At 38.5% G+C, this 19,827-nt stretch overlaps 3 protein-coding genes across 5 annotated transcripts; all 3 read left to right on the top strand.

Annotated features, from left to right (window-relative positions):
• Positions 1 to 2,349: 2,349 nt before the first annotated feature.
• On the top strand, positions 2,350 to 5,079 carry LOC130413374 (E3 ubiquitin-protein ligase RBBP6-like). Its single transcript, XM_056738520.1, has 10 exons — positions 2,350 to 2,749; positions 3,099 to 3,198; positions 3,282 to 3,318; positions 3,589 to 3,630; positions 3,722 to 3,810; positions 3,884 to 3,980; positions 4,064 to 4,203; positions 4,282 to 4,457; positions 4,532 to 4,635; positions 4,725 to 5,079. The coding sequence occupies exons 1-10, from the start codon at positions 2,590 to 2,592 to the stop codon at positions 4,971 to 4,973; spliced, it is 1,194 nt and encodes a 397-aa protein (XP_056594498.1). The 5' UTR covers positions 2,350 to 2,589; the 3' UTR covers positions 4,974 to 5,079.
• Positions 5,080 to 8,362: 3,283 nt separating this feature from the next.
• Positions 8,363 to 11,028, top strand: LOC130413376 (E3 ubiquitin-protein ligase RBBP6-like). Of its 3 annotated transcripts, XM_056738522.1 has the most exons (10): positions 8,363 to 8,762; positions 9,116 to 9,215; positions 9,299 to 9,335; positions 9,538 to 9,579; positions 9,671 to 9,759; positions 9,833 to 9,929; positions 10,013 to 10,152; positions 10,231 to 10,406; positions 10,481 to 10,584; positions 10,674 to 11,028. In XM_056738522.1, the coding sequence occupies exons 1-10, from the start codon at positions 8,603 to 8,605 to the stop codon at positions 10,920 to 10,922; spliced, it is 1,194 nt and encodes a 397-aa protein (XP_056594500.1). In that variant the 5' UTR covers positions 8,363 to 8,602; the 3' UTR covers positions 10,923 to 11,028. The 3 variants fall into 3 exon arrangements, 2 of the variants coding, with proteins under 2 accessions (XP_056594500.1, XP_056594501.1); XR_008905474.1 differs by lacking the exons at positions 9,833 to 9,929; positions 10,481 to 10,584; positions 10,674 to 11,028 and having other exon boundaries at positions 10,231 to 10,371; XM_056738523.1 differs by lacking the exons at positions 8,363 to 8,762; positions 9,116 to 9,215; positions 9,299 to 9,335; positions 9,538 to 9,579; positions 9,833 to 9,929 and having other exon boundaries at positions 9,673 to 9,759.
• Positions 11,029 to 16,382: 5,354 nt separating this feature from the next.
• LOC130413375 (E3 ubiquitin-protein ligase RBBP6-like) lies at positions 16,383 to 19,039 on the top strand. Its single transcript, XM_056738521.1, has 10 exons — positions 16,383 to 16,787; positions 17,141 to 17,240; positions 17,324 to 17,360; positions 17,631 to 17,672; positions 17,764 to 17,852; positions 17,926 to 18,022; positions 18,106 to 18,245; positions 18,324 to 18,499; positions 18,574 to 18,677; positions 18,767 to 19,039. Exons 1-10 carry the CDS (start codon positions 16,628 to 16,630, stop codon positions 19,013 to 19,015), a joined length of 1,194 nt encoding a protein of 397 aa, XP_056594499.1. The 5' UTR covers positions 16,383 to 16,627; the 3' UTR covers positions 19,016 to 19,039.
• Positions 19,040 to 19,827: the final 788 nt, after the last annotated feature.

Here is a 19,827-nt window from a genome sequence, read left to right as displayed (position 1 = left end):
CATTTTATTCAGGTTTGAAAAGTGTTTTTGAAGCCTAACATACACACAGACACACACAAAATACTAAAACAAAAACATTCATTATTATTTCTTACCTTTAACTATAATTTAAAGACAATTAAAATCATTATCACTTTGAACAGCCAATAAGAAAAAAGAACTCAAAATAAAGAAAAACGACTTTATAAAGAATTTGCTCACTGGGCCACATGCAGAAATTAATTTTCATGATGTGCAAAACACTCTTTTATTAAGATGCAGGTTTTTTTAAGCAGGGTGTTTTAATAGTAGCGTCTTGTTCTTATTGGACCAGGTGAGTCTTTGATTTAAGACAACTAGCTGTCTCGCTGCCATAATTTGACAAAACTCCCCATAATATTCATACTTTATATAGATTACGCCTTTCCTGTCAGATGGTTTGCCAGCTGATGTGCTTTGGAATAATAGGCTGTATTAATAGAGCTAATAACCATCAGTGTATGACAACTTTTTTCATGAAAACACTTCAATAGCCTTAATAGAATGTGTTAAACCCGAGTTTTTATTTGTAAAATAAAAACTAAATTAAAGTTGAAATGTAAATTTAATACTAAATATAATTTTATTTTAAATTATTGTATTAAAATGTATTTGTGAAATTAAACTGCGATCTAGAAAAGCTTATTTCATAACGTTATGGACCATCAAAGGTGATAAGGTTTAGTTAAGAGCGGTCCAGACCAACCCTAGAAGCTATAAAAAACGCAGAAGGTTTAGGGACACACGTTTTAACGATAAGGTACAGCCTAAAGTATATCTTAAGTACTACGTAGCCTTAAAAAGGTTTCGGGAAAAGCAGCACTGGACTGGAGTGTTATCACATATTTGTCTAAAACTGTACAATTAATCATACGTTTCTGCAACAAACTGACATTACTCGATCAGCAAAATGTTACAAAATAGAATTAAAAACCCCTCAATGATGTTTGGAGGGTTACGGGCATTTCTACTGTATGTGCTTGTTCTGTCCTATGAAAGTGCCAAAAAAATGCAAAAAAGCCAAGAATCTACTTTCTCAGTTCACGGAGCCCTGCCTTGCACTCTGTTTCAACATGACAGGCTTTGATCAAATATTGTTGGATTAATCCTTCGTTTGTTTTTGAGAGGGCTGATTTTCACTATACATTAATTATAAAATATTTTTATTAAGTAGGCTTTATTTGTCTTTCAATTAGGCCTGTCAAACGATTAATCACGATTAATGCATAAAAAAAAGTGTGTTTACATAATATTTTTTTATTTTATAGCACAGTCAAATACATGCATATAGATAAATAAAATATAAAAATAAACAATAATTTTAAAATAATTTTAATTATTAGTAAATATAAATAGATACATAATTTTATGAACAAAATACATATTTCTTAAATATTTATACATATTTGGGCATGTGTTTATAAATACAAAATGAATATTCACAGCAGACAGAAGGCTATATAAACACGAACTTTTATTCTGGATGCGCTTAATCGTTAGACAGCCCTATACGTGCAAATACATGTTTAATGTTCATATATTTTGAGATTGTTTCTACAGTATTTCAAAATATGAAGCTTAATCGCGGTTTTGGCTGTCTCTTCTATTGCTTTTAAAGTCTCGTTCTTACTCCTGTTATATGCAAAAGCTCGAAGACATTTACGTATTTCGATGTGCATTAGTAAATAATGTGAGTCGACATGCTCCTTATCACGCTGTATTTTCCCCAGTGTGAACTCCGTTATGGCGCGCGCGCGCATTTAGCAGCCTCTTCTAGAGCGCTGTTTAATTGAACACTGCGCGTGCCCGCTGTTGATAACTGAGGTCAAATAAAAAGATTCAAAACATTTTTAATTGATCTTCATATCGTATGTTACCAAACAATGTAGTAATTACTAATTACATCGGGCTACATAAAATACACTCTGCTTTATAAAAAAAACTCATTAACCTAGTCCACATTGACAATAAATATACTTTTAATTAATTAAACATTACATGTAACAAGCTGTAACCATTAGGCCCTTTTAAATAAACATGTATTTATTTCAGTAAAATTACAAAAAAATGGAATATTAAAAAAATTATAAGTCATTAATAAAAATGTTTCACTCATTTTAACAAATGAAAGTACATTTCAAATGACTAATAAATGAAGAGAAATCCCCTCTGTTACATTTTCTTACAGTAATTAGACTCGGTAATCATAGACACCAAACACTAATGTTAACACACTTCAATAAAACTTTATTTTTATGTTTAGTTGTGCTTGATGTGCATCTTAAACATTGACGTCATCAAGATCGCTTTTAATTGATGCGCTTGATCGGTTTCCATAGTAACAAGCAAAGTTTTGTTTAGTGTTGCTATTTGATCTCTGTTCACGAGAGCACCTTTCTACATCCTCGTTGTCGTCTGATTTTAACTTCTTATATTCATATTTGTGTTATTAATATCTATTATAGTTGTGATTAATTACTTGCTGACCATTATCTGTTCATTTCTATTGCATTTCTGCCAATTTATTACATTAATTGCATCTGTTTGTGTGCAGGGGCATCAGAACGCAACATGCCGTGTGTTCATTATAAGTTTGTCAGTAAACTTACACACGACACTGTGATCTTTGAGGGCCTTCACATCACTCTCGGAGATTTGAAACGACAAATCATGAGACGAGAGAAACTGAAGCGATGTGACCTGCGCATCTCCAACGAGCAAACTGATGAAGGTAAGTTCAGCTATTTTACATGTAAACTTTGACTTATTTGCTCTCTTTAACGGGTATAAAGTATTAAATGTGATTATGGAAAAATAGTCACGGAGGGCAGATGTCACAGGCTTTATCCTTTTATCACTATTTTGATAAATGATTAAAAGAACATTAAGAAAAACGCTGCAGGTCACCTCCGTTTGGTACACTCTAGTATGTATTGTATTATATTGTATGTTTATTATAAATTAAGGTTGTAAATAGTATAAAATAGTATATATTGATATGTACTGTTGTCGGTATACAGTATCATGTTATTACTTTAGTTGGTGTGGACAGACTGTAAATAAGTGTGTGTTTCCCACAGAATACACTGATGATTCAGACATCATCCCCAGTAACACTATGGTGACCGTCAGAAGAATCCCTGGCACTGGAGTGAAATCCACACATAACAGACCTGCAAAGTAAGTCACTTGATGATGTTATGAATATGAATCTTTTAATGAATATCAATCAGTCATTAAGTCTTTGTTGTTTTGATTTGCAGTAACTGGTCTAAACCATCAAGTGGATCTTCAAAAGCAGTATGTAAACAAAAGTGTTGACTTTTATGTTTATATTGTGCTGTATGATCTCTTTAAGCTGGTCAGAGTTGACCATGAAGAAGCCTTGAACAAGAGGCCTAAGTTTATTTTTACTGTAAAATTCAATAAGTTAAAATTCATTATGGAAAATTGCTGTAAAATGTCATTTGGTGGGTTTCTGTTTACATTGTGTTAAGAGTCTTTAGTTTGTCTCTCTGGGTGTGATGGGGTTCTTAATGGTAATAAATCTCTTTGGTCTTCTTTCAACAGCAAGTGAATGGTTCTTCATTGTCACTGGAGCAGCTTTTCAAGGTACTGAAATCCACTAAACAATATGAAAACTATGTAAACTGTATGTTTGTGTAGAAAAAGGCGTATAAAGCATTTATTTGTAAATGAACAGACGGAGAATCTGGCTGAGGCAAAGGCATCAGAGGAGGACAAAATTAAAGCTGTCATGTTCCAGTCCAGCTGCTGTTACTATTCTATCAAGTGAGTATAATAACGTTCACATTGTGGCCTGAATTTTCAAGTGCTCTCCATCATGACTCTCATCGATTACCAGCGAAGCACTCAAGCTGGTTGGAGGCCTTCCACCAAACTATGTGTGCTATAACTGTGGCGTACCTGGGCATCACATCAGAAACTGCCCAAAGACACGGGTAACACATAACTAAACTGTGGACAGGATTTGTGTGCACGTTTGGCCATGAATGTAAATGCAACCTTGCTTGTGCCGTCACAGGATCCAGCATTTATTGGGGGTAAGCGCATACGGAGAAGCGCAGGAATTCCTGTCAGCTTCTTAATGGAGGTGGATGACCACAACATGAAGGGAGTGATGCTGAGCAGCAGTGGAAAGCATGTCATTCCCATTATCAACGCGTGAGTTTACAACTGTAGAGACCTCACCACTGACACACATTTGCATTCGGTTGATAATTGTGCGCTTGTTCTGTTTAGTGAGGCTTATGCAACTCAAAAGAAAGAAGATCCGCCCTTCTTACCCAGGAGTGAGTCCTCCTCATCCACCCCAGATGAAGATCCGGTGCCCGATGCTCTGCTGTGTCAGATCTGCAAAGATCTCATGACTGACGCTGTGATGACGCCCTGTTGCAGCAAGAGCTTCTGCGATGAGTGTGAGTCTCTACACAAGCAAATATCACTCAGTTTTGTTTGACCTTTGAGAACATATGTGATTGTTTGGTCGCAGGTATTCGAACGTGTCTGCTGGATTCAGATGAACATGTTTGTCCCAGCTGCACAAAGTGTCATGTGTCTCCTGATGATTTGAATGTAAACATGTTCTTACGGCAGGTAAGATTGTGAAACTGTACATCAGGCTTTTGTCAAGCATCAAGCTCTGTCTTCTTTTCAAACCGTTTTTCTGGTTCTTGCTCACACAGGAAGTGAACTGTTTTAAGAACAGAGCCGAGGGGTCTGGTTTCTCACACTCCCGAAAACCCCTGAACCCTTATACGGCGTGTTCCTCCACAAGCCCAAGTCTCAGCCATCGGTCCAGCTCGGTCATTTCTGAACCCCACGACTCCCGCACCAACTCATCCTCCGGTAAGAGGCGACGGGGTTTGCGTGATGATGGCAGTGAAGACAATGACTCCGGACCTCTGCCCAAGAAATCCAAGAATGCTTTCTAATGAAGAACATCCAGGGAGATTCATCATTATGTATATATTATGTATATAGTTACAGTAGATATCACAGACATATAGAATTAATAAATATTTAGAATTTTACATTTAATACAGGTTTGAAGAGTGTTTATGAAACCGCACGCAAGCACGCACACACACAAATTCACACATACACATACACACATACACACTAACACACACATACACAAAATACTAAAACAAAAACATTCATTATTATTTCTTACCTTTAACTATAATCTAAATCTTTATCACTTTGAACAGCCAATAAGAAAAATAACTTAAAATACAGAAAAGTACCCAAGTCCTGCATAATTGTTTTAATTATTATAAATTATTTTTGGTCCTTATACTGAAGTTTTACCTTATATATATATTTTTTAAATATATTGTATTAGCAACTGAACATATAAAGTATGACTTTATAAAGAATTCGCTCACTGGGCCACATGCAGAAATTAATTTTCATGGTTTGCAAAACACTTCTTTATTAAGATTTATGTCTTTTTTTAAGCAGGATTAAAAGTAGTGTCTTGTTCTTATTGGACCAGGTGAGTCTTTGATTTAAGACAACTATTAGCTGTCTCCCTGCCATAATTTGACCAAACTCCCCATAACATTCATACTTTATATACAGTTGACAGAAAAAGTATGTGAACCCTTTGGGCTTACTTGGATTTCTTCATAAATTGGTCATAAAATGTGTTCTGATCTTCATCTAAATCACAACAATAGAGAAACACAGTCTGCTTAAACTAATACCGCACAAACATTATATGTTTTCATGTTTTTATTGAACACAACATGTAAACATTCATTGTGCAGGGTGGAAAAAGTATGTGAACCTTTGGGTTTAATAACTGGTTGACCGTCCTTTGGCAGCAATAACCTCAACCAAACGTTTCCTATAGTTGCAGATCAGACCTGCACAACGGTCAGGAGAAATTTTGGACCATTCCTCTTTACAAAAGTGTTTCAGTTCAGCAATATTCTTGGGATGTCTGGTGTGAATCGCTCTCTTGAGGTCATGCCACAGCATCTCAATCGGGTTGAGGTCAGGACTCTGACTGGGCCACTCCAGAAGGCGTATTTTCTTCTGTTGAAGCCATTCTGTTGTTGATTTACTTCTATGCTTTGGGTCGTTGTCCTGCTGCATCGTCCATCCTCTGTTAACCTTCAGTTGGTTCAGTAAGTTTTCCTGCAAAATGTCTTGATAAACTTTGGAATTCATTTTTCCATCGATGACAGTAATCCGTCCAGGGCCTGAGGCAGCAAAGCAGCCCCAAACCATGATGCCCCCTCCACCATATTTCACAGTTGGGATGAGGTTTTGATGTTGGTGTGCTGTGCCTTTTGTTCTCCACACATAGCGTTGTGTGTTCTTTCCAAACAACTCAATTTTGGTTTCATCTGTCCACAGAATGTTTTGTCAGTAGTGCTGTGGAACATCCAGGTGCTCTTTTGCAAACTTCAAACATGCTGCATTGTTTTTTTTGAACAGCAGTGGCTTCCTCCGTGGTGTCCTCCCATGAAGTCCATTCTTGTTTAATGTTCAACCGGCCACGTCTTCCACCCAAAGTGTGTAAGACTTTGGCATCTCTGTTGTCAAAGGTCTACACTGCTGCGGGCCAGGCTACCTCCTCTCTTCACGTCATGGCCATCTTGCAGTTCCACCAGGCCAAGGCGTTGAGAGAGCTCAACAAGGGTAAGGCTTACCCAGGGATCATGCAGGATCTCCGTGCCTCCACTGACCTCGCCCTACGGGTGTCCAAGGTGACAACACGGGCCCTGGGTCGGACGATGTCCACGCTAGTGGTCCAGGAGAGACACCTATGGGTGAACCTTGAGCAGATGAGTGACGCTGAGAAAGTCCGTTTCTCGACGCACCCATCTAGCAGGGGGGGCTGTTTGGTGACACAGTCGAGGACTTCGCTGAGCAGTTCTTGACGGAGAAGAAGCAGACAGAGGCTTGTGATCGGTGGCATACCGACCACAAGATCTCCCGTGCCCATTGGCAGTGCGGGCTCACTCCACACGGGATATAGCCACCTCCTGGGCATTGGTCAGAGGCTACGCCCAACACCTTTGCAAGGTTTTACAATCTTTGCGTAAACCCGGTATCAGCTCACGTCCTGCGTGACAACATGTGTGAACCCTTTTTTTGCGCGTCCGCGCATATAGCAGGCGCTTTATGAGAGCAGTTTAATTGAACACTGCTCGTGCCCGCTGTTGATAACTGAGGTAAAACAATTAATATCGAAAAAATTAAAAAAGATCTTTATATATCATGCAAATTTATTATTTTAATTACCAATGTGGAGAATGTCACCTCCAAATGTAATAATTACTAATTACATCGTAATTACATTACTAAACATTACCTGTACCAATAGGTAAATATCAATAAATACATAATTTTGTGAATAAATACATAGGCCTATTTCTTAAATATTTATACATATTTGGGCATGTGTTTATAAAAACAAAATGAATATCCACAGTACACAGAAATATATTAGGCTACATAAACACAAACTTTCTTTGTTAGACAGCCCTAAACTTGCAAATACATGTTTAATGTTCATATACTTTGAGATTGTTTTTGTAAAGTATTAAAAAATATGAAGCTTAATCGTGGTTTTGGCTGTCTCTTGTATTGCTTTTAAAGTCTCGTTCTTACTCCTGTTAAATGCAAAGGCTCGAAGACATTTACGTATTTCGATGTGCATTAGTAAATAATGTGAGCCGACATGTATTTTCCCCTGTGTGAGCATTTTGTCGCGCGCGCTCATTTAGCAGCCACTTCTAGAGCGCAGTTTAATTGAACACTGCGCGTGCCCGCTGTTGATAACTGAGGTCAAATAAAAAAGAATTCAAAAACATTTTTAATTGATCTTTAGATACAGTGCAAATTAATTATATTCATTACCAATGTTGGGTATGTTTCCTCAAAATGTAATAATTACTAATTACATCAGGCTACATAAAGTACACTCTGCTTTATACAAAAAACTCATTAACCTAGTCCACATTGACAATATAAATATTTTTTTAATAAATTAAACATTACATGTAACAAACTGTAACTATTAGTAACCATTATTTATTTCAGTAAAATAACCGAATAAAAGGAAATATTGAATAAAAATATTAAGTCATTTTAACAAATGAAAGTACATTACAAATGAGCAATAAATGAAGAGAAATCCCCTCTGTTACATTTTATTACAGTAATTAGACTCGGTAATCATAGACACCAAACACTAATGTTAACACACTTCAATAAAACTTTATTTTTTTGTTTAGTTGTGCTTGATGTGCATCTTAAACATTGACGTCATCAAGATCGCTTTTAATTGATGCGCTTGATCGGTTTCCATAGTAACAAGCAAAGTTTTGTTTAGTGTTGCTATTTGATCTCTGTTCACGAGAGCACCTTTCTACATCCTCGTTGTCGTCTGATTTTAACTTCTTATATTCATATTTGTGTTATTAATATCTATTATAGTTGTGATTAATTACTTGCTGACCATTATCTGTTCATTTCTATTGCATTTCTGCCAATATATTACATTAATTGCATCTGTTTGTGTGCAGGGGCATCAGAACGCAACATGCCGTGTGTTCATTATAAGTTTGTCAGTAAACTTACACACGACACTGTGATCTTTGAGGGCCTTCACATCACTCTCGGAGATTTGAAACGACAAATCATGAGACGAGAGAAACTGAAGCGATGTGACCTGCGCATCTCCAACGAGCAAACTGATGAAGGTAAGTTCAGCTATTTTACATGTAAACTTTGACTTATTTGCTCTCTTTAACGGGTATAAAGTATTAAATGTGATTATGGAAAAAATAATTGCTGAGGGTAGATGTCACAGGCTTTATCCTTTTATCACTATTTTGATAAATGATTAAATGAACATTAAGAGAAAACGCTGCAGGTCACCTCTGTTTGGTACACTCACTAGTATGTATTGTATTGTATTGTATGTTTATTATAAACTAAGGTTGTTTATAGTATAAAATATTATATATTGATATGTACTGTGGTCGTTATACAGTATCCTGGTATTATTTTAGTTGGTGTGGACAGACTGTAAATAAGTGTGTGTTTCCCACAGAATACACTGATGATTCAGACATCATCCCCAGTAACACTATGGTGACCGTCAGAAGAATCCCTGGCACTGGAGTGAAATCCACATATAACAGACCTGCAAAGTAAGTCACTTGATGATGTTATGAATATGAATCATTTAATGAATATCAATCAGTCATTAAGTCTTTGTTGTTTTGTTTTGCAGTAACTGTTCTAAACCATCAAGTGGATCTTCAAAAGCAGTATGTAAAGTATTTTTTTCAAGAAATACATCACATCATCTTATAAGTTTGATGTTTTCTGTAATTAACTTATTCCAATATTAATATGGAAAATGTCATTTGGTGTGTTTCTGTTTGCATTGTGTTAAGTGTCTTTAGTTTGTATCTCTGGGTGTGATGGGGTTCTGAATGGTAATAAATCTCTTTGGTCTTCTTTCAACAGCAAGTGAATGGTTCATCATTGTCACTGGAGCAGCTTTTCAAGGTACTGAAATCCACTAAACAATATGAAAACTATGTAAACTGTATGTTTGTGTAGAAAAAGGCGTATAAATCATTTATTTGTAAATGAACAGACTGAGAATCTGGCTGAGGCAAAGGCGTCAGAGGAGGACAAAATTAAAGCTGTCATGTTCCAGTCCAGCCGCTGTTACTATTCTATCAAGTGAGTATAATAACGTTCACATTGTGACCTGAATTTTCAAGTGCTCTCCATCATGACTCTCATCACTTACCAGTGAAGCACTCAAGCTGGTTGGAGGCCTTCCACCAAACTATGTGTGCTATAACTGTGGCGTACCTGGGCATCACATCAGAAACTGCCCAAAGACACGGGTAACACATAACTAAACTGTGGACAGGATTTGTGTGCACGTTTGGCCATGTATGTAAATGCAACCTTGCTTGTGCCGTCACAGGATCCAGCATTTATTGGGGGTAAGCGCATACGGAGAAGCGCAGGAATTCCTGTCAGCTTCTTAATGGAGGTGGATGACCACAACATGAAGGGAGTGATGCTGAGCAGCAGTGGAAAGCATGTCATTCCCATTATCAACGCGTGAGTTTACAACTGTAGAGACCTCACCACTGACACACATTTGCATTCGGTTGATAATTGTGGGCTTGTTCTGTTTAGTGAGGCTTATGCAACTCAAAAGAAAGAAGATCCGCCCTTCTTACCCAGGAGTGAGTCCTCCTCATCCACCCCAGATGAAGATCCGGTGCCCGATGCTCTGCTGTGTCAGATCTGCAAAGATCTCATGACTGACGCTGTGATGACGCCCTGTTGCAGCAACAGCTTCTGCGATGAGTGTGAGTCTCTACACAAGCAAATATCACTCAGTTTTGTTTGACCTTTGAGAACATATGTGATTGTTTGGTCGCAGGTATTCGAACGTGTCTGCTGGATTCAGATGAACATGTTTGTCCCAGCTGCACAAAGTGTCATGTGTCTCCTGATGATTTGAATGTAAACATGTTCTTACGGCAGGTAAGATTGTGAAACTGTACATCAGGCTTTTGTCAAGCATCAAGCTCTGTCTTCTTTTCAAACCGGTTTTCTGGTTCTTGCTCACACAGGAAGTGAACTGTTTTAAGAACAGAGCCGAGGGGTCTGGTTTCTCACACTCCCGAAAACCCCTGAACCCTTATACGGCGTGTTCCTCCACAAGCCCAAGTCTCAGCCATCGGTCCAGCTCGGTCGTTTCTGAACCCCACGACTCCCGCACCAACTCATCCTCCGGTAAGAGGCGACGGGGTTTGCGTGATGATGGCAGTGAAGACAATGACTCCGGACCACTGCTCAAGAAATCCAAGAATGCTTTCTGATGAAGAACATCCAGGGAGATTCATCATTATGTATATATTATGTATATAGTTACAGTAGATATCACAGACATATAGAATTAATAAATATTTCGAATTTTACATTTTATTCAGGTTTGAAAAGTGTTTTTGAAGCCTAACACACACACACAGACACACACAAAATACTAAAACAAAAACATTCATTATTATTTGTTACCTTTAACTATAATTGAAAGACAATTTTAATCATTATCACTTTGAACAGCCAATAAGAAAAAATAACTCAAAATAAAGAAAAACGATTTTATAAAGAATTTGCTCACTGGGCCACATGCAGAAATTAATTTTCATGGTGTGCACAACACTTTTTTATTAAGATGCAGGTTTTTTTAAGCAGTGTTTTAATAGTAGTGTCTTGTCCTTATTGGACCAGGTGAGTCTTTGATTTAAGACAACTATTAGCTGTCTCGCTGCCATAATTTGACAAAACTCCCCATAACATTCATACTTCATATAGATTACGCCTTTCCTGTCAGATGGTTTGCCAGCTGATGTGCTTTGGAATAATAGGCTGTATTAATAGAGCTAATAACCATCAGTGTATGACAACTTTATTCATGAAAACACTTCAATAGCCTTAATAGAATGTCTTAAACCCGAGTTTTTATTTGTAAAATAAAAACTAAATTAAAGTTGAAATGTAAATTTAATACTAAATAAAAATGTATGTTAAATTATTGTATTAAAATGTATTTGTGAAATTAAACTGCGATCTAGAAAAGCTTATTGCATAGTGGTATGAACTATCAAAGGTGATAAGGTTTAGTTAAGAGCGGTCCAGACCAACCCTAGAAGCTATACAAAACGCAGAAGGTTTAGGGAAACACGTTTTAACGATAAGGTACAGCCTAAAGTATATCTTAAGTACTACGTAGCCTTAAAAAGATTTCGGGAAACGCAGCCCTGTACTGGATTGTTATCACATATTTTTCTAAAACTGTACAATTAATCATACGTTTCAGCAACAAACTGACATTACTCGATCAGCTAAATGTTACAGAATAGAATTAAAAACCCCTCAATGATGTTTGGAGGGTTACGGGCATTTCTACTGTATGTGCTTGTTCTGTCCTATGAAAGTGCCAAAAAAATGCAAAAAAGCCAAGAATCTACTTTCTCAGTTCACAGAGCCCTGCCTTGCACTCTGTTTCAATATGAGAGGCTTCGATCAAATATTGTTGGATTAATCCTTTGTTTGTTTTTAAGAGGGCTAAATTTCACTATAAATTAATTTGAAAATATTTGTATTAAGTAGCCTTTATTTGTCTTTCAATTAGAGCTGTCAAATGATTAATCACGATTAATCGCATCCAAAATAAAAGTTTAGGTTTACATAATACAGTATGTAACTGTGTACAGTACATAATATTTTTTTTTATTTTTAAGCACATTCAAATACATACATATACATAAATAAAATATAGAAATAAACAACAATTTGTAAATCAATTAGACTATTGGTGTAACACTCCTGTGTGTTACCTGCCTGTGTTCCACGTCTTTTCCCCATGGACTATCGTTTGCCACGCTCCTTCAGCTGTATTTTGTTCTCATTGACTTTTGCACCTGCACCCCATTATCTAGTTCATCCCCATCACCTGTGTAGTCCTTGTTATCTGTTCTATTTTAGTTCTCCTATCAGTTCAGTTCCTACAAATCTCTCCAGAGGACAATCTGATGTACAATCATCAGGAGAGATATGTGGTGGACTTCCTCCTTCTGAGTCGCGAGGTGAGATGGAATGATCGCTCGCTTAATGCGTGTTTTTTGATGGGGTTGAATGATGACTCCCTTCGGGGTCTGTGTCCTGAGCTAAGAAAACGGTGTGTGGGTCAAGTACCTCCTGAATCTTCATCTCGTTGCTTCCCGGAGTCTGCCGTTAATTGTGGTCGAGGTATGGAAGGCCGTATGGGCCAGAACCTCCCGCTAACCACACCAGCCGGAGCCTACGGAAGTTGTTCTCCCAGACCTTCTCCTGGCACAGCAGATACTCTGGGAATTTGACCCCCTGTTCCATACCCCCACAGAGCTCGTTCCAGAGCTGCTGTCCCTGAATCCCATTCCAGTTTGAGTGCCCTTTGATCCCGTTCCAGTATGTGTGCCCTTGGATCCCGTTCCAGTATGTTTCCCCCTGGAACCCGTTCCAGGATGTGTGCCCCTGGATCCCGTTCCAGTACGTGTGTCCCTGGATACCACTGCAGTGGCAGTGATGTTATTGGTGGCGGCCTGTGTCTGGTCGACCATCGTCCCTAAGAACCCGTAGGAATCCGGTTCAGAACTCCCACCCTCCCGCTTTCTCCTGCTTCTGGACTGTCTCATCTGCCACTGCTTCCGGTCAGCCCAACTGCTCACTCTCCAGGCACCATCGATGCTGTTGAGCCACCACAGGGCTGCCTGTCATCAGTGCCATCGCGACTCGAGGACCCTTCGTCTACACCCTCAGCCTCAGAATTCCTGACTCCGTCTCGGCCCATCGCCCACAGGACCTCACCTCGGTGCCAAGCTTCCTTGTCTCCACCGTCGACCGGTCATGCATCACCTCCACCAGGGTCCCTCCGGCTCCGCCTTGGTTGGCCATCGAACCGCCATCGCCTCTGGACTATACTCCTCCGGCTGCGCTTCATCGCTTCTTCCTGCAAGCTCTGTTGGGCTCCTCCCTTCTCTCAGCTACACCTTGTTCCTCTGTCTCTCCGGCTCCACCATGGACTCCCGGATCTCCGTCACTGCCTCAGGCGGAGGAGCCTTCATTTCCACCCTGGACCTCTGGATCCTCTCCGTCACCCTGGCTCTTCGGCTCTCGGTCTCCACCTATGTCGCCTCTTTTGCCGGCTCCTTGACGTTGTCAGCCTCCATGGCTCCGTCCTCCATCGGCTCCTTTGGCGGTCACCATCAGGGCCCTTGCCTGGATTGTCTCTGGCTCTTCCTGCTCGGGTTCCCTCCTGTTTCGAGCATGGCTCCTTCCACCGTCAACACCCCCTTGGTCCTTCTGGTCGTCTGCGTCTGCCTATCTTCACCCGTCTCCCACCAAAGTTCGTCCCCCTCCTTAAACCACACCCGTCTTCTCGTTTGGCTCTCATCGGAGGCGGTCGCATTTTCTCACTCCCCGTCCTTGCCCATATCTTCCCTGCTATGTCTCCTGTCTTGTCTCTTCTCATCTATTGAGGGAGTCTCTCTGCACTGCCCTCGAAACTTGGAAATTATAGATCTGATCAAACGGTCCCTTAGCGCAATTGACACCATTTTCTTGACGAGAAACAAAGGTTCGGGTGAACCTGAATGCCCTGACAGAACGTTTGCAGCTGGCTACACGATGGACGCATGGGAGAGATGGCAGATCGTGTGTCTGGCCACTCTTTTTCCGTGGAGGACATTGAAGATATCTACCTTTTCGGAACCATGATAACAGGTATTATGATGATTGGATTATGCTTTGCCCTGGGTTATCGAAAAATTCTTAAATCGGGAACAGCTGTCCAAAGCCTCACAAGGCTTCCCGTTTTGACGGAGGCTGTGGGAAGCGATCAGCACTGAGACTGAGACTATTAACCGCAATATGGATTATATCTTGAAAAAGCTCACGGCTATGGAAAGGAAAATTGATGAAGCTAGAGACCATAATGGACAAAGAGAGTAGCCGTGGAATTGGAATGCGGTTTACTCGCCTCAAGACGAAACAACTGCAATCTTATCTTTTCGGCCCCCTGAACCAGGATTGGCCTTGGCCGAGGCCGATACTAGAGAAACAACTCTTAGGGCAATGTTGCGAGACGCTCTTTCGTTCCGACCCCCATCATACACACACACACACACAGACTTTTGGACATACAGACACACACAAAAACAGAGACTCTGACCGATTCCAAACCTCCGTCGCTTTGACCCGCCAGCTTGGCAAGCGGGTCTTTGTTAAGCGCCGTAATGGCTGCAGGACCGGAAGGCTGCTTGCCGGAGCTGGATTACTTACCCTGTTGCAAGTCTTGTCTATGTGTACTGTGTGCTTGTTTTCTCCCCACCTTCCTCATGTTATGCTGTATTTCCTTCTTGATACATTTCGTTGCATAGTGCTTGTACATATGTAATGACAATAAAATTGAATCTCAATCTCTCCTCTGTTGGATCCGTTACTGTGCGAACGCGAACCTTATCGGGATGGGGTGTACTGTAACACTCCTGTGTGTTCCCTGCCTGTGTTCCACGTTTTTTCCCCATGGACTATCATTTTGCCATGGCTCCTCACCTGTGTTTTGTTCTCATTGAATTTTTCACCTGCACCCCATAATCTATTTCATCCCCGTCACTTGTGTAGTCCTTGTTACCTATTATATTTTAGTTTTCCTATTAGCTCAGTTCCTTGTTCAGTATTGTATATGTTTGTGGTCTCGTGTATTTTTCGTGGATTCAAATATATTTTTAATTATCTGCTCGTCTTCACTATTTCCTGCAGGGACCGTGAAAATGTTTAAATTTAAATAAATACATAATTTTATGAATAATACATATTTCTTAAATATTTATACATATTTGGGTATGTGTTTATAAATACAAAATTAATATCAACAGTACACAGAAATATATTAGGCTATATAAACACAAACTTTTGTTCTCGATGCATTTAATCGTTAGACAGCCCTACTTGCAAATACATGTTTAATGTTCATATACTTTGAGATTGTTTTTGTACAGTATTAAAAAATATGAAGCTTAATCGCGGTTTTGGCTCACTCTTGTATTGCTTTTAAAATCTCGTTCTTACTTCTGTTACATGCAAAAGCTCGAAGACATTTACGTATTCGTATTTCGTATTTCGCATTAGTAAAGCATTTACTAATTTAGTAAAGTAAATTAGCTTTTAGAGCGCAGTTTAATTGAACACTGCTCGTGCCCGCTGTTGATAACTGAGGTAAAATAAAAAATATTCAAAACATTTTTAATTGATCTTTAGATACAGTGCAAATTAATTATATTCATTACCAATGTTGGGTATGTTTCCTCAAAATGTAATAATTACTAATTACATCGGGCTACATAAAGTACACTCTGCTTTATAAAAAAAACTCATTAACCTAGTCCACATTGACAATATAAATATTTTTTTTAATAAATTAAACATTACATGTAACAAACTGTAACCATTAGGCCCTATTCTAAATTAACATGTATTTATTTTAGTAAAATTACCGAATAAAAAGGAATATTGATTTTTTTTGTTATTTTCAGAAATGAAAGTACATTACAAATGACTAATAAATGAAGAGAAATCCCCTCTGTTACATTTTATTACAGTAATTACACTCAGTAATCATAGACACCAAACACTAATGTTAACACACTTCAATAAAACTTTATTTTTTTGTTTAGTTGTGCTTGATGTGCATCTTAAACATTGACGTCATCAAGATCGCTTTTAATTGATGCGCTTGATCGGTTTCCATAGTAACAAGCAAAGTTTTGTTTAGTGTTGCTATTTGATCGCTGTTCACGAGAGCACCTTTCTACATCCTCGTTGTCGTCTGATTTTAACTTCTTATATTCATATTTGTGTTATTAATATCTATTATAGTTGTGATTAATTACTTGCTGACCATTATCTGTTCATTTCTATTGCATTTCTGCCAATTTATTACATTAATTGCATCTGTTTGTGTGCAGGGGCATCAGAACGCAACATGCCGTGTGTTCATTATAAGTTTGTCAGTAAACTTACACACGACACTGTGATCTTTGAGGGCCTTCACATCACTCTCGGAGATTTGAAACGACAAATCATGAGACGAGAGAAACTGAAGCGATGTGACCTGCGCATCTCCAACGAGCAAACTGATGAAGGTAAGTTCAGCTATTTTACATGTAAACTTTGACTTATTTGCTCTCTTTAACGGGTATAAAGTATTAAATGTGATTATGGAAAAAATAATTGCTGAGGGTAGATGTCACAGGCTTTATCCTTTTATCACTATTTTGATAAATGATTAAATGAACATTAAGAGAAAACGCTGCAGGACACCTCCGTTTGGTACACTCACTAGTATGTATTGTATTGTATTGTATGTTTATTATAAACTAAGGTTGTTTATAGTATAAAATATTATATATTGATATGTACTGTGGTCGTTATACAGTATCCTGGTATTATTTTAGTTGGTGTGTACAGACTGTAAATAAGTGTGTGTTTCCCACAGAATACACTGATGATTCAGACATCATCCCCAGTAACACTATGGTGACCGTCAGAAGAATCCCTGGCACTGGAGTGAAATCCACATATAACAGACCTGCAAAGTAAGTCACTTGATGATGTTATGAATATGAATCATTTAATGAATATCAATCAGTCATTAAGTCTTTGTTGTTTTGTTTTGCAGTAACTGTTCTAAACCATCAAGTGGATCTTCAAAAGCAGTATGTAAACAAAAGTGTTGACTTGATTGTTTATATTGTGCTGTATGATCTCTTTAAGCTGGTCAGAGTTGACCATGAAGAAGCCTTGAACAATAGGCCTGAGTTTATTTTTACTGTAAAATTCAATAAGTTAAAATTCATTATGGAAAATTGCTGTAAAATGTCATTTGGTGGGTTTCTGTTTACATTGTGTTAAGTGTCTTTAGTTTGTCTCTCTGGGTGTGATGGGGTTCTGAATGGTAATAAATCTCTTTGGTCTTCTTTCAACAGCAAGTGAATGGTTCTTCATTGTCACTGGAGCAGCTTTTCAAGGTACTGAAATCCACTAAACAATATGAAAACTATGTAAACTGTATGTTTGTGTAGAAAAAGGCGTATAAAGCATTTATTTGTAAATGAACAGACTGAGAATCTGGCTGAGGCAAAGGCATCAGAGGAGGACAAAATTAAAGCTGTCATGTTCCAGTCCAGCTGCTGTTACTATTCTATCAAGTGAGTATAATAACGTTCACATTGTGACCTGAATTTTCAAGTGCTCTCCATCATGACTCTCATCACTTACCAGTGAAGCACTCAAGCTGGTTGGAGGCCTTCCACCAAACTATGTGTGCTATAACTGTGGCGTACCTGGGCATCACATCAGAAACTGCCCAAAGACACGGGTAACACATAACTAAACTGTGGACAGGATTTGTGTGCACGTTTGGCAGTGAATGTAAATGCAACCTTGCTTGTGCCTTCACAGGATCCAGCATTTATTGGGGGTAAGCGCATACGGAGAAGCGCAGGAATTCCTGTCAGCTTCTTAATGGAGGTGGATGACCAGAACATGAAGGGAGTGATGCTGAGCAGCAGTGGAAAGCATGTCATTCCCATTATCAACGCGTGAGTTTACAACTGTAGAGACCTCACCACTGACACACATTTGCATTCGGTTGATAATTGTGCGCTTGTTCTGTTTAGTGAGGCTTATGCAACTCAAAAGAAAGAAGATCCGCCCTTCTTACCCAGGAGTGAGTCCTCCTCATCCACCCCAGATGAAGATCCGGTGCCCGATGCTCTGCTGTGTCAGATCTGCAAAGATCTCATGACTGACGCTGTGATGACGCCCTGTTGCAGCAACAGCTTCTGCGATGAGTGTGAGTCTCTACACAAGCAAATATCACTCAGTTTTGTTTGACCTTTGAGAACATATGTGATTGTTTGGTCGCAGGTATTCGAACGTGTCTGCTGGATTCAGATGAACATGTTTGTCCCAGCTGCACAAAGTGTCATGTGTCTCCTGATGATTTGAATGTAAACATGTTCTTACGGCAGGTAAGATTGTGAAACTGTACATCAGGCTTTTGTCAAGCATCAAGCTCTGTCTTCTTTTCAAACCGGTTTTCTGGTTCTCGCTCACACAGGAAGTGAACTGTTTCAAGAACAGAGCCGAGGGGTCTGGTTTCTCACACTCCCGAAAACCCATGAACTCTTATACGGCGTGTTCCTCCACAAGCCCAAGTCTCAGCCATCGGTCCAGCTCAGTCGTTTCTGAACCCCACGACTCCCGCACCAACTCATCCTCTGGTAAGAGGCGACGGGGTTTGCGTGATAATGGAAGTAAAGACAATGACTCCGGACCTCTGCCCAAGAAATCCAAGAATTCTTTCTGATGAAGAACATCCAGGGAGATTCATCATTATGTATATATTATGTATATAGTTACAGTAGATATCATAGTCATATAGAATTAATAAATATTTAGAATTTTACATTTAATACAGGTTTGAAGAGTATTTATGAAACCGCACGCACACACACAAATTCACACATACACACACACATACACATACACATACACACATACATACACAAAATACTTAAACAAAAACATACATTATTATTTCTTACCTTTAACTATAATTTAAAGTAATCTAGATCTTTATCACTTTGAACAGCCAATAAGAAAAATAACTTAAAATACAGAAAAGTACCCAAGTCCTGCATAATTTGTTTAATTATTATAAATTATTTTTGGTCCCTATACTGAAGTTTTACCTTATATATATATATTTTTAAATATATTGTATTAGCAACTGAACATATAAAGTGTGACTTTATAAAGAATTTGCTCACTGGGGCACATGCAGAAATTAATTTTCATGGTGTAAAAACAATGTTTTATTAAGATTTATGTCTTTTTTTAAGCAGGGTTAAAAGTAGTGTCTTGTTCTTATTGGACCAGGTGAGTCTTTGATTTAAGACAACTATTAGCTGTCTCGCTGCCATAATATTCATACTTTATATAGATTAAGCGTTTCCTGTCATATGGTTTTCCAGCTGATGTGCTTTGGAATAATAGGCTGTATAAAAAGAGCTCACAACTATCAGTGTATGATTTGTATTGAACACTTCAATAACCTAAATAGAGTGTATAAAAACTGAGTATTTTATTTGTAAAATTAAAACTAAATAAAATTTAAAA

The sequence above is a fragment of the Triplophysa dalaica genome, chromosome 23, assembly GCF_015846415.1.
Source record: "Triplophysa dalaica isolate WHDGS20190420 chromosome 23, ASM1584641v1, whole genome shotgun sequence".
In the NCBI taxonomy this organism is placed as follows: domain Eukaryota; kingdom Metazoa; phylum Chordata; class Actinopteri; order Cypriniformes; family Nemacheilidae; genus Triplophysa; species Triplophysa dalaica.
Note: the sequence above shows the minus strand (reverse complement) of the source record. Positions and strands in the feature narration are given on the sequence as shown.